A 15,284-nucleotide genomic window follows, 5' to 3' on the forward strand; every position below is an offset into this window, starting at 1 on the left:
TTTATATAAAATGAAACTCCATGCTTATGACCTACTACAAGAAGATTTTCTTCTTTTCATTTTTGCTTCATACATAGGGCACTTTTTTTCATAAAGAAATTTAAGCAAGCAAGCAAACTAACAAGATGAAACCAAAAACCTCTATTGTAATAGTAATAGTAGTGAAGAAAATAGGAGCAGGGAAAGAAAAACAGAGCATAGCAAACATTGATAAAGGAAAAAGAAAAATAAAGTTACCTTTAGGTGATAATATGCTAGAAGGACACTCAAACCATGTATAAAGAGACTGTTTTCTTTCAGTCAGTTTAGAACACATGGACTTTGCATTACAGATTAAAATATTTGTAATTGGGACTATCTAAAATTTTACATTTTGGGATCATAGAATATTGAATCTTTTAATCCATGGTATATCTATCCATTTATTAGGTGTTTACTTTCTCTTAGCAATATGTTGTAATTTTCAGTCTAGAAATTTTACTACTCCTGAGTATTTTATGAGTTTTGATACTATTGCAAATGGGATTTTAAATTTGATTTAACAATTGCTTGTTACTAGTATACAGATATTGAGTTGATTTTTATATATTGAACTTATATCCTGAAACTTTAGTAAAGTCACCATGTTGAGAAGCTGTAGCTGGTGTGTTGAATTAAAAATATGTGGGTTATGACCTGCTGAATTGGGGGGCACAAGCCACTCACATGGGGTCAGCAGGTAGCTCCCTCAACACTGAACTTTCACTTTGGGAAATGAAACCCATGGGTTCATTTTGATTGAAGGAACAGTTTCAATACACCTACACAAAGGACGTGGAGTCACAGGATTTAGAAGTGGCAGAGGTGGGAGGGAATAATCTAGGAGAAGGGCAGTCCTCTGTCCTAGGTCACATGTGGGCAGTAGATAGAGAGCAAGGTAGCAAGTACCTATTACTTAAAAGGTGGCAGTAACAGAGGTCACTAACTTTTTGTGGGCTTAACTCTAAGTAGTTATTTTAAAAGGTATCATGTAAGAGCAAAGTGGGAAATGATGGTGGGAATCCTAAACTCAGGTCCTAATCTAAATGTTCAGACTCTGGGTGTGAACAGGGTTATCATACTGTAAAATACCTAGGCTTGGACACAAAATAGTTGTTTTTCTCATCACACTCACTTACTAGTTCTAGTAGGGTTTTTCTTTTCTTTTCTTTTTCTTTTTTGGTCATTTCCTTAGTTTTTCTACATAATCGTATCATTTAGGGAGAGGAACACTTCTTCCTTCCCAATCTGGTTGCCTTTTTTTTTTTTTTTTTGCCTTCTGGCATTGTCTAGGATCTCTAGTGCAAAGTTGAATAGAAGTGGCAAGAACAGACATTTTCTTGTTAGTTCCTGATCTTATGGGGAAAACAGCCTCACCATTAAATGTGATATTAGCTGTAGGTTTTCAGAGATGCCCTTTATCAGATTGAGAAAGATTCTTTTCTGTTCCTAGTTTGCTGAGTTTTTTAAAATCATGAATAGATATTGAATTTTGTTGCATGTTTTTTTCTGCATCTGCATATGGCATTTCCTTTATTTGCTTAGTATGGTGGATTACATTAATTCATTTACAAAGGTTAAAAGAACCTTGAATTTGAGGGATATACTCTACTCCATCATGCTGTATTATTGTTTTCATATATTGCTAGATTCTATTTACTGATAGTTTGCAGGGATTTTTGTGTTCAGGATATTAGTCTATCATTTTCTTTAACATCTTCGTCTGATTTTGGTATTGGGGTAACTTGGGTCTCAAAATGAGTTGAGAAGTGTTCCTTTTATTTTCTGAAAGTAGTTGTGTAAGATTGATATTATTTCTTTGTTTAAATGTTTGCTAGAATTTACTACTGAAAGTGCTTGGGGTTGCTTTATGGGACACATTTTGATCATCAATTTCTATAGCAGCTATAGGCCGTGAAGATTTCCAGTGGGTCTTGAATCACATTTTTTTTTTTTAGCGGGGGAGGGGCAGAGGGAGAGGAAGAGAGAATCTTAAGCACGCTCCATGCCCGAGGCAGGGCACAGTCTCACAACCCTGAGATCATGACCTGAGCCAAAATCAAGAGTCAGACTCTTAACTGACTGAGCCACCCAGGTGCCCCTTGAATCACATTTGATAAATTGTATTTTTCAAGAAATTTGTCCAGTTCATCTTAGTTGTTGAATTTATTGGAGTCAAGTTGTTCATAATATTCTCCTATTAAACTTTTTTATTTTATTTTTTAAAAGATTTTATTTATTTATTTATTTATTTGACACAGAGAGAGACAGAGGGCACGTGAGCACTAGCAGGGGGTAGGATCAGAGGGAGAGGGAGAAGCAGACTTCCCACTGAGCAAGGAAACGTGAGGCTCAATCCCAGGACCCTGAAATCATGACCTGAGCTGAAGGCAGATGCTTAACTGACTGAGACACTCACGTGCCTCTCTTATTAAACTTTTGATGTCTCTAGGGTTTGTAGTAAAACTTCCACTTCTGTTCTGATATTGGTATTTTGTGTTCTCTCTCATTTATTATTGATCCATTTTGCTAGGCATTTATCAATTTTACTACTCTTTTGAAAGAATCAACTTTTGACTCAGTTAATTTTCTCTATTGTTGTTTTTTATTTAATCAGTTTCTGTTCTTAGGCTTATTTTTTTCCTCTTATGGATTTCAGATTAATGAGTTGACCTTTTTCTAACTTTATGAGGTAGAAATTTAGATCATTGAGATATTTTCTTTTCTAATAGAAAGCATTTGAAACTATAAATGTAAATAGAAGAAGAGTCAAAAGACTATGAAAAAAGTATTAGTAGCCTGAACAACAAATAAAGCAGTATATTCCCATATACAAAAACTTTTGTAAACCATTCTGAAAAATAAAACACCCACCAAAAAAGGACAAGGACATGAATAGGCAATCTGACAAAAAAGAAGTATGAATATAAAAAGATAATTCAACTTGCTGATAATTAAAGCAATAAAATGAAAATAGATTCCCATTTTCACCTGTCAGAATGGCAAAGATGTGAAAGATTGACAAAAGTCATTGTTGGCAAGTGTATGAGTCAGAATAAGGGCATTCTTATTTTGGTTGATGAGAGTGTATTAATTGGTTATGAAAGAATTAGGGGAACAAAAGAACAGAAGAGACAGTGGACAAAATGGGCTGCTCTTGTCCCGAGCCTTCATTTAGAAGGATAACTGGGCAGAACTGCTCCTGAGGTGACAGTCAGGTGGTCATTGTTACCTGTGTTTGGAGGTGGATTTTGAGGACGCTGGAGAGGAAAGGGGTTGGTAAATAGCATTGCCAGAGTTGTAGTTCTGGCCTTATGAAGGGTCTGCTTCCTCCCAAAACTTACCTGTTCTCTCTGGCACCCAGCCCTCATGCTGCCCTTTGGCTTCCGTGCTGATGCCCTGGCCCTTGTCTGTCCTGTGACCCAAGCTTTCAGGTAAACTAAGGTCAGATCCAGCCCTACTGCTCATATAGTCCAGTGCAACTAGGAGTTGCCCACAGGGGATTTAGCAGCCTGAAGTTGTGCTGTTTGAAAGTGCAGTTTACCTTAGATGATTTCCAATTTATAGCCCTTACTTAATATATAATGCCCTAGGGGTCTTACCATTGCAATAAGTGACCATTTTCTAACAAATTAACATATAGTGGTTGAGTTTAAAATTGGTGGCTGAACAGAACTGTGGTGGATTTTTGTGTCTACATGTGTAGGGATGAAGTTGTTAGGATGATCTTTACTCTTGCTAGTTCAAAATTATTAGTATGTATGTATGTGTGTGTGTTTATTTAATTCCTGCCTTGTTCAAAAGGATTCAAGGAAGCTTCTCCCTCCTCTCCATCCTATCATACAAAATAGAATAAAGTAAGTAAGAACCACATCGTGAAGAATGCAAGCTTACTTAGCCCAGATGTTAGCCTGTTTGTGTAATGAGGGAACGGGAGAGAACAATATAAGATGTGGTTGGCTAAGGGATCGGAGCGGGAAATCAGAGGACATAAAACGGGAGAGAGAAGCAGAGTGATTCTAGCTGATTCAGAAGGTGGGGTTGAAGGTGACCAAGTTTCCACTTATTTCTGCAGGGGATTTGAAGCTTCTCCATCAGTAAAACCCTGAAGCTGTAAAGAGTAAAGCTGGAGACATCCTTTTTGACTCTCAGAGGCTCATTTCTTTCGAGCTTCATTACTGATTGTGGGATTGCTGGAATAGGTGAAGAGGCGGGCCTGCAGTGCCGTTAGGTTGTGAGAAGTAACTTCATGGTTATCTTTAAGAATAATACTTTTATTCCGAAAGTTCAAGTGAAGTTTAACATTAATTGAAGCTGTCAGGCAACCTAAAATTTCCTCTCTTTGAAGAAAGCCGATTTTCTTCCATCAGATGAAAAGTGAGTGATTAATTAGCCTGTCATTATAAAAGGAGATAATAATGTTAATAGATACTGAATTTCCTGTTAAGTGGATTACCTATTATATTCCATTTGCAGTTCATGTATATATTTTAGAAACACATTCATCTTCATACTAAGTCACCACTGTTAAAGCTACATATTAAAATGTTAAGCTTTTTCTTGAACAGTGATACTTCAGTCTCAGAAGAGGGCCAGCTCAGATCATCTTCCATCTCAATGGGCATTTCATGTAGCCTTCTTGGGGTGTCTTACTTCTCCACCGCCATTCCTGCCAACCCCCACTCCCCCAGCATATATACAAACACACACACAAGTGTTTTCCCCAGCAGGTGTTGGGTCATATGTAGCTGCATGTGCGTGTGCACTTGGGCAGTCAGCTGCGATGATTCCCAGATCCTACATCTTCCTCTTTCCTGATTTATGCCCTCCTTTTGGTGGTGTACCTCCTCCAATGGCTTCATGAGAAAGGGCTCATGGGCAGTACTTTTTTTGAGCCTGTACCTTCTAAAAATGTCCTTATCCCATCCTCACATTTGATTGTTGCTGTTGAGAATTTCTAATATTACTCTGTTCTTGATCTTTGGTTTGAAGCACTTCTTTTTTTTTTTCTCTTGAGAAGCTTGAGCTATCTTCTTTTTATCTTCAGTTTTCTGAAATTTTTTACCCCTACCACCAGAGATAAGAGATGCCACACATTTCCATGCCTTTTGGAAGTTCTGTTGTGTAAATTGGATTGTTTCTAGACTTCTCCACTGCCAGCTTAGAGTTCAGCTTTCTCGGGCGTGCTTTTCAGTTTCAAATGATTTTTTTTTTATTGCTATCTCCACTCTTCTCTTTGCCTTGGGGCTTATGTCTAAAAAAATGAACATAAACTTTACTATAGTTTTAGTAAGGTGTTTGGGAGGAACAGAGGTGTTCACTTCTTCACCTTTATCCAGATGACTATTCATTTGCTCTTCAAACGCCTGTGTTGTGGATTTTGTCCCCACCGTATCACTGAGATTGCCCACAGAATGGCCACTCAAAAGATCCTGTTGTTAGATCCCCTGGGCACTTCCGTGTCTTCATCTTCCTTGACCTCTCAGCAGCATTTTTTGTTTTTGTTTTTGTTTTTCTCTCTTTCATTTCCTTTTTAAAAAATTTTTTTGTTTAAATTCAATATAGTTAACATATAGTATATTATTAGTTTCAGCAGTAGAATTTAGTGATTCATCAGTTGCATAGAACACCCAGTGCTCATTCCATCAAGTGCCCTCCTTAATGCCCATCACCCAGTTACCCCATCCCCCCACCCACCTCCCCATCCCAGCAACCCTCAGTTTGTTTCCCAGAGTTAAGAGTCTCTTATGGTTTGCCTCCCTCTCTGTTTTTATCTTATTTTTCCTTCCCTTCCCCTATGTTCATCTGTTTTGTTTCTTAAATTCCACATATGAGTGAAATCATATGGTATTTGTCTTTCTCTGACCGACTTTGTTTACTTAGCATAATACCCTCTAGCTCCATCCATGTTGTTGCAAATGGTAAGATTTCATTCTTTGTGATGGCTGAGTCATATTCCATTGTGTGTGTGTGTGTGTGTGTGTGTGTGTGTGTGTGTACCACATCTTTATCCATTCATCTGTCGATGGACATCTGGGCTCTTTCCATAGCTTGGCTGTTCTTTGTGGACATTGCTGCTATAAACATTGGGGTGCATGTGCCCCTTCAAATCACTATGTTTGTACGCTTTGGATAAATACCTAGTAATGCAATTGCTGCGTCATAGGGTAGCTCTATTTTTAACTCTTTGAGGACCCTCCATACTGGTTTCCGGAGTGGCTGCACCCAGTCTCAGCAGCATTTGATGTGGATGTGACTTCTCCCTCCTTTTCCAAATGGTCTCCTCCCTTTGCTTTGATGACTCCATGCTATCCTGGGGTTTTCCCAAAAACACTGGCCATTTTTCTGTCTTCTAACCTGGTTCCTTCTCTATATCCAGCCTCTAAATAATTTTATATAGAGTGCTTCAGGCTAGTTTTTTTGGGCTCTGTCTCTATCTTCAGTCTCCATACTAGGTTTAATCCAGTCCGATGACTTTAAAGGCCATGTATGTGCTGCTGACACACTCTAAGATCTCTCCTCGCAGAAGTCTCCTCTCAGAGACTCAGAAGTTCTCACTTGACCTCTTTGGGCATGTTATAACAGAACTCTTTTTTTTTTTTTTAAAGATTTTATTTATTTGACAGAGATAGAGAGAGGGAGAGCACAAGCAGGTGGAGTGGCAGGCAGAGGGAGAGGGAGAAGCAGGCTCCCCGCTGAGGAAGGAGCCCGATGCGGGGCTCCATCCCAGGATCCTGGGATCATGACCTGAGCCGAAGGCAGCCGCTTAACCGACTGAGCCACCCAGGCGCCCCTATAACAGAACTCTTGGTTTCCCCTCAAATCTGCCTCCCTGCAGTCCATCCCTAAATCAGTTAAGTGGCACCACCAGGCTCAAACAAAAGTAATTGGATTGACTAAGCGCTTAAAAAAAAATTGGTGTAAAAGTTGATGGTCCACTGCCCACCAGAGGGCAGTGCAGGCAAGTGATTCTATCCACAGGAGGCCAAATGAGAGCTGTGGTTTTCTTTCACACATGCTGGTTCCACAAGAGGTCGCTCTTCTTTGCACAAAACATTTTTAGGCTTCTTGGACCACTTTAGAAGTGGTCCTGCTTCCTGTTTCTTTTTACCCACTCAAATCTATTTGTAAATTCTGTAGATTTTAGCTGTTGGTTCCTCTGCTTCATGGAGTCTTTGGAAGAGTCTGGATATGTTAGGTGTAGGTCTGCTCTCCCATGTGGGTGCTCTAACGGCCCATAAATCATTGGCCCACTAGTACTCAGGAATCACAACTGTCTTTTTACGAGAAGCTGCCAAATCATAGTCCTACTGTAATTACTCCTTAAGTTTCCTAGGATCTATTAAAATTCTAGGAATTTCATTCAGGGATTTTACCTCTCTTAAAGCTGTGATGTGCTTTCTTACTGAGAGACTGACTTACCCAAAGAAGATGGGTTCATGCAAACCTTGTAGAAAGTTACCCAGCAAATTAAATGATTCATCTGTGGTAGGTGGTGCTCTTTACCTAATATTTACTCAATGCCTGCGGAACCAGACTGTGCTACCAGACCAGAGGTAACAACCACAGAGATTAGGGAGTTAGCCCCCCTCTCTCCAGTGCATATAATTAAGTGAAGGGGGCAGACATCTTAAATGAATTTAGATAAGGCCTTCAGAAGTAAGTGCTATAGATATAAATGAAAGTGCTTTGGGAGGGAGCAGGTGATGAGAGAGGATTGTTGCAGGTGGAGATGGTAGGTATCACTCATCTTATCTTGGCTGCAGACATGGAGTCCTTTTGAGAGGTCCTTCAAGGCCAAACTCAGCACCAGGACACCAGCCTCTGGATCGCTTGCTCTGACCCTCCCCAAATGAGTTAACTGCCCTTCCTCTGTTGTCATCATCCAGTTCATCCTTCTATTATAGCATGCTATTCACGGTTGTTAATTTGTGGTTGTTTTCTCCTGAGGACAAAGACTGATTCCTAGTAGATTTGTGCATTCTCCCATTCTGGCTCCATTCTGGTCCTGTACATGTTTTTCTTTCTCTAAAGTACTCTCTTTTTTCCTTCCGTTTTTCTGTCACTTTCTAAATGCAATGGCATAGACTCACTGACATCTTAAAAAGTAAAGGGGAGAAAAGGAACTAACAGCCATCAAGTGTCTTCTTTGTGTTGAACGCTATTCACCGCATTAGCTGTTTTATGAGCATTTTCTCACTTAACCTTGTTTCTCTAACAAACACACCAGGCTTCTTCTCTTTTAGGTCTTTGCACTTGCTGTTTCCTCTAGTGGGGACTGTTTTCCTCAAGTCCTCAAGAAGGTGGCTTCTTTTTTTTGCTATAACAAACATGTATAGTTTACAGACCGTCCTTCTGAAGTTAATTTTATTAGGTTGGTTACCACCCCCCCCCAGTGGGGGGTGGGGTCACAGGGACAGGAATTAGCTGAGGCCAGGCCAAGAATCTTTGACCTCCTCCCTCTCATTGTCCCCGCCCTTCTGGCTGCTCCCCCGGTGCATCAAGTCCTGGTCACTGGATGTCTCAAGTTAGTTTACTAACTTTTATTAAAATTGCTGTATTTCTACTTCATTATAACTGGTCATGTCCTTCAGACTGTACCCCTTCCTAGGAAATAAGGGATTCCATTTTTTTTTTTTTTGGCTAGCTTTCCTCTTAAGATTGGGCTAATCAATCATCTTTTAATTGAATTTGTGTTTAATAATTACAGGCACCATGCCCCCCCACCCCCCATCCAGGCATTAGCAGGGTGGTGCAGGGCCTGGGGCATATGCCCCCAGAACCAATCATCTTTTAACATATAGTTTTGTTCTGTATAGCCTGGAAGTCTAGAACAGACCTTTGTAAACAGATTTATACTTAATAATAAAAAATTCACCTATTTCTGCAGATGTAGTGTTAAAACAATATAACTAAGTACTCATCTTCTGATGTACACTAAAATCTTACTTTTAAAAATCTTTCCCATCCTTTAAGGCTAAACTCAAGTCCAGACTCCTCTGACATTTTCTATACCTGTGGTACCGCACATTAATCTTTCCTGCTCTGCAGTCCCATGGTCTACATACTTCAGTTTGGCCATTAATCTAGAGGATCTTATTTGTTATTTAATTGTTTTGTGGATGTAAATCTTAACTGACCAATGAGATGGTAAGATGCCAGTTGATTGTAGCAATGTTTTCTCAATTTTTGCTCTGTTGAAAAAGCACCACTTTTAAGGACATTTTTTAGAGCAAAATATCTTTATGTATTTTTCCTAATGGGTTTTACTTATTTTCTTAAAAATTACTCACCTTGTTTAAGTTTTCTTAAAAACATTTTCTTTAAATTTAAGATTTTTTTATATTTTAATTATTAATTTTATTCTTAGTGTTTATTTAAGAAGACTAATGTGCTCAGGTATAATGCACCAAGGAAGTATTCAGAAAAGAAAGAATATTAATTATTTCCTGTAGCTTATCTATAAAAAGCCATTTGGGAAACTACACTTATTTAAATCTTTTATGGGACTTTGGGGTTCTTATAGTTGCTATATTAAAGTCATTTTCAATGTTTTGCAGAAAATTTATAAAGATTTATTTGATAAAATTTCAATATTTTCATAGCTATAATTGTCTAAGCATTCCTAATTACATGTTGAGCTTTCTAATTCTTACTAGAGCTGCTTCTTCCTGGCAAAGTTTAAACATCAGTCTCCAATCAGTTAGGTTAATCTTTATATAATATAATTAAATTAATCTGACCTGGTTACTGGGTACATTTCAAATACCAGACTGATGTTTATCGTGACATCATTAAGAATATTTCAATTTTAAAATTGACCTTTTAGAATCAGCCTTTCTTTACTCTGCCAGTTATATTTAACAGAAATATTTCTTTTCAAAAGTAACCCAACTTGGGCGCCTGGGTGGCTCAGTCGGTTGGGCGACTGCCTCCGGCTCAGGTCATGATCCTGGAGTCCCGGGATCGAGTCCCACATCGGGCTCCCTGCTCGGCGGGGAGTCTGCTTCTCCCTCTGACCCTCCTCCCTCTCGTGCTGTCTGTCTCTCATTCTCTCTCTCAAATAAATAAATAAAATCTTAAAAAAAAAAAACCTTTAAAAAAAAAAAAAGTAACCCAACTTTATTACAGTATTTAATTTCAAAAACCAAAGTGGTTATAAAATGTATATAAGGAAAAGTGCCTTAAAAAACTAATGACATTTCTTTTCATTTATAGAGATACTTTCTAGTTGGGAGCAATCATGCAGAAACAAAATACCGTGTTTTGAAGATTGATAGAACAGAACCAAAAGATTTGGTCATAATTGATGATAGGGTAAGTATCTTGCAAGCCTGAATACAAACAGTAACTTTTGTACCTGTTAAAGGGTGTGAACTATCCTCACAGCTTTTATTGATATATTTTTTCCTCTTTTCATCAGGCATCTGAAAATTATAATTATTTTTCATGGTTGGCTAGAATTTAAATCTCTAATCTGGTTTCTAGGAATTACTGATGTTACAAAGTATGCTGGAATTACACTTTGTCCTTCATTTTGATTTGTTTTATAAAGCAAACTCTTTGGATAAGATAATGAATATATTTTTTTAAAGAAGTGGTATTTTAAGGATTTAATCTAACTCTTAATATTGCATATAGTGAAGAAATTATGTATTACTGTGCTTTAATATGAAGCCACTTGAAGTTAGGGCAGACTTCTGTGCTCCAGACTTTTAATTATGCTGCTAAAAATCACCTCTAGGTGATCTTCTGGTGACTTGCTATGCATGAGAGAAATGTGAAGCTTATACAGATGTTATATTATCCAGACCAGGAATACAGACTTAATTCAGATAGCACAAAAACATGAGACTGTTAGTCAAAAGTGAAATACAGCATGGTGGTATTGAATAGTTAATTTTAACTCTTTCAAATGAGAGAACCTAACTTACCCTTTGTATTGAAGTTCTGTCTGAATATTTTGAATCCGTGTCGATTGCTGGTTTCTCAAATATGTTGGTAGCTACAGTTTGCAACCCATTTTCACTAAGTTCTTTGCAAAACTATTTTCTATGTTATAATAATTTTGGATAAATTGTATGTTGTGATTTCCAGCACTCATGGGTATTTTTCTTCATTCCCCCCCATTCTGGGAATTTTTATTAATATAATGTATTGATTCTTGGTTTTACTTGGGCATGGGAACAGTTGATCAGGGATTTCTTTGAGAATCTAAGAAAAGCGGTGGGCCTCATAAAAATACACATATGTATGTATAATCAAAACTTTGCACACAGTTCTAAGGAGTTCACAGATTTCTTGAAATTTGCCTATGATCCTTTAAATGTGTGGTTCAGAAGGTAAGGGGTTTTTTTATTTTTAAGGATTTTATTTATTTCTTAGAGAGAGAGCATGAGCGAGCAGGGAGGGGTAAAGGGGGAGGGAGAAAGAATCTAAAGCAGACTCTGCACTGAGCACAGAGCCCAACATAGGGCTCGATCCCATGACACCCGTGAGAGATCATGACCTGAACCGAAACCAAGAATTAGATGCTTAACAGACTGCTCCACCTAGGTGCCCCAGAAGATGAGGTTTTGACAAAGTTTTTTGGTATAGCGACATGTGATCCAGTAACCACCCATAATTGCTAATGTTAGGGAATTTGTTGGCTTTTAAAATTATAGCTTAGTTATGCACTATAATGTACTTCTCTATGAAATAGCTAGTGATTCTTACAGGCAATAAATAATCTAAAGAATAAGCACAACCTTTCGGATTAAATTTGCTTATTTTTAGCACGTATATACTCAACAAGAAGTGAGAGAACTTCTTGGCCGCTTGGATCTAGGAAATAGAACAAAGATGGGACAGAAAGGATCCTCCGGGTTATTTCGAGCTGTTTCAGCTTTTGGTGTTGTAGGTAAGAAATATACCTCCTTCTTACTACCTCTTTTTTTTCCTATATAGACTACCAAAAGATTGTTTTATGTAGTTTTATAATTATAACCCATCATCTATGGCTTTGGTTGTTTAAAATTTCATTATCCATCAATCAGATATCAAATAGCCTTTATATAGCATCTGGTATGTGCTGCTTAGTTTCATATAGGATATGAATTAATATAAAAGTGATTTTGGCCTTTAAGAAGTCTGTTGTCTAGCTTGATGAGGAATGAAAAAGTAAAAAATTAGCTTGGACTATAAACATCTGCTTCACAGCCCAGACTTGATGTTGATCACTTTATATACAGTTCTGCTTTGGTTTGAACCTCTCTGTTTAAATTTTACTTAAATTCCATCATTCCCCCAAATCCGATAATGACTCCTTTACTTCATTTTTTCACAAACAAAGATAGACATGCTTTTGGCTTTTAAGGATTCTGTTGTCTAGCTTTGGTACAGCAGTGAGACGCCCTACAGTTCTGGTGTGGACACCATCTTTCTTTGCAGTGAGTCAATACACGTGTCTTTGCTGTACTGTGGATCTGTCCCTGGGAGTCTTAGGCTGACGACACTAGGATGAGGGACAAAAACTAATATACACGAGGTAACTCCAAGATTGCAGTTAAGAGCCAAGCTGTGTAGTGAAAGTTAAATGGAAGTAGAGATTATATAAGAGGTAGATGACTTGGACCAGGAACATCTAGGAAAGATTTCCTGGGAAAAATGAGATTCCAGCTGGACCTGAAGGAGTAACAAGATTTGGATGGATGTGGGGAAGAGGTGAGAGAACCCCAGTAGGGATGACCGCAGAGGCATGAAGACGTCCGTGGGTCCTGGAATGTTGGCATGGAGTTGGGTGAGGCCAGATTGCATGGGGCCTTGGCAGTCAAGCAGAGGGCAATTATATCTCTGCTTCTCTGTTGGCAGAGTCTTATTTTGAGTCTGATTTTTTTAAACATTTAACAATATTATCTTTGTATTTTTTAAACCTGCCACACTGTATGCACTGTTGACTGATTGGTATCTATAGATGTTAACAAAATTAATATGGACTTAACTATGCTGTATAGTTTCAAATTCTTGCATTTTTCTGATTAGCACTTTCTATTCTGTGACTCTGTATTTGTTAAAACTTTGGTTACGTTCTGCTGTATTTGAAGTTTTTCTCAATGTGCTCTCAGAGCTCTTCATATGTAATCCCTTCAGGTCTATTTTGTGTCTAGGTGGCTGTCAGGGAAGGTCAAGAGTGGTAGGTAGGTTTAGTTTCTTCTTAGGACTGGCCCCTTTTCTACATTTTCTGCTCAGTCTTGACAAGTATGTTGAAGTTATATATTCAACAGATAAGTGCTTGTAGATGGATGTCAAGTGAGTTCATGTGTTCAAATTCCATAAATTCTCTAAGTGTTAAGTTCCACTTTAAGTGTTGCATATATTTTATTTTTAAAAAAAATTTTTTTAAGATTATTTATTTATTTATTTGACAGAGAGAGAGAGAGACAGCGAGAGAAGGAACACAAGCAGGGGGAGTGGGAGAGGGAGAAGCAGGCTTCCCACGGAGCAGGGAGCCCGATGCAGGGCTTGATCCCAGGACCCTGGGATCATGACCTGAGCCAAAGGCAGACACTTAACTGACTGAGCCACCCAGGCACCCCTGCATATATTTTAAATTAAAAAAACCTGGAAATACAATGTGTGTTAAATACAGTAGGTTTAATTTCAGTATTAGTTACTTATTAGGTTAAATTTATTTCTTTAAATGCTGATACTTCATTATAACTTTTTCAAGTGGAAATTTCCTAAGGTGTATGTAATATTGAATGCCTCATTAGCCAGGGTTTATTATCCAAAATTGAACCTTCCTTGATGATTAAGAGTAACAAAGATCAGTTATTGAACCCGTTTAAAAATAGCTGCCCTTGGGTATTCTGGAGTTGTATTGGGTAGTTTGCCTTTATGTTAAATGGCTTCTAGACTGCTCTGTTGTTTTGTTTTTACGGTTCTTTAGTCATCCTTCATTGTTCTTGGCATAGTTGCTTCTAGCAGTATTCTTTGCGTCATTTTAAATCTATTGATAACTAAACTTGTAAGACCAGAAGCTTGATTTTTATCAATTGATAACTAGGTTTGTAACCAGTTATTTATTGTATACACAAGTATTAGTTAGTAAACTTTGGGTGAGAGCTGAAGGTGTCTTGTTTCTCTGAGAGGTGACATTCTTAGGTGTTGTGGTAGCTGTTTCTCTTATGGTTAGAGGCCTTGTAGGATTGAGACTGTCCTTGGGTAATGAAGTCACTGAAATACTGACCTACCAGTAAAGTGACACAATAATGTACTATGTAAGGATTTATTATTTTTATGGAAATGTATTTTTTTGTATTCTTGTTCAACCATGTAAATAAAGCTTAGAATGAGTGAAGAGTAAATAGGGAGTTAATGAAAGTCTATGATTTGTCTAGTAAATACTGTCTTAGAAACAATGAGGGATACCTAATAACAAAACACAAAATGCCTGTCTTTGAAAAATGTATAGTCTGATTGTCAGAATAATGCATACGAGAAATGACTAGAATGGTTGCCTTCTATTCTGTGGCCAAAATATTTTCTCAGTTAACTTTTTCAGCATGCTTAATTTGTGAATAGTATTTTGCTGGAATGTGTTTAGATAATTATCATGCTTAATTTAGTTCATCATCTGTAAGAATCTAGAGCAGTGAGTCTCAGTTATCTGTAGTAATGGATGAGATTTTTTCCACCAATATGTCAGAGACCAACTCATGATCCTACTGTACATAACTGGTCTGCAGCTTGGACCACATGTGACACATCATGTTACAATTACAAGTTCAGTAATCCCCAAACTAGTCTATGCCCTATTCAAGGCAAGTTCATTGGTCATGTGCTTGGATGTTGTAGCAATCTCAAATTGCTCTAAAGTTTCTAAACTCTTACCTTTTATTTACTTGTCTTTTCATGGGTTTAGTTCCCATGAAAAGCTCACGGATCATTGCTGGTCCCTAGACATGGGACATTTGTCTACCTTGTACATTTTTGCCTCATTGTTATTTGATGGCCAGCAGGAGGTTTGGGAAACCACTGAAAGGGATCATGAGCATCCCTCTTAAAGTGGTTTTATATGGTCTTGGGGCACATGGATGGAGTCGGTGGATGGTTACCTGTAGTCTTTTTCTTTCTTTCTTTCTTTCTTTCTTTCCTTCTTTCTTTCTTTCTTTCTTTCTTTCTTTCTTTCTTTCTTTCTTTCTTTCTTTCTTTCTTTCTTTCTTCCTTCCTTCCTTCCTTCCTTCCTTCCTTCCTTCCTTCCTTCCTTCCTTCCTTCCTTCCTT

General features: G+C 37.9%; 1 protein-coding gene across 6 annotated transcripts in view; it reads left to right on the forward strand.

Moving 5' to 3' along the window:
- Positions 1-15,284, forward strand: part of FIG4 (FIG4 phosphoinositide 5-phosphatase) — a 128,594-nt gene that overhangs the window by 5,315 nt on the left and 107,995 nt on the right. For 5 of the 6 annotated variants that reach the window (XM_034991791.1, XM_034991793.1, XM_034991792.1 and 2 more), the window contains exons 2-3: positions 10,237-10,335; positions 11,797-11,920. In XM_034991791.1, the coding sequence (XP_034847682.1) occupies positions 10,237-10,335; positions 11,797-11,920 (223 nt within the window). Of the gene's footprint in view, positions 1-10,236; positions 10,336-11,796; positions 11,921-15,284 lie in introns of those variants that run through there. The other variant, XM_034991797.1, reaches the window with a different exon arrangement.

The sequence above is a fragment of the Mirounga leonina genome, unplaced genomic scaffold, assembly GCF_011800145.1.
Source record: "Mirounga leonina isolate KUSES-001 unplaced genomic scaffold, KU_Mleo_1.0 Mir_53, whole genome shotgun sequence".
Taxonomy (NCBI): domain Eukaryota; kingdom Metazoa; phylum Chordata; class Mammalia; order Carnivora; family Phocidae; genus Mirounga; species Mirounga leonina.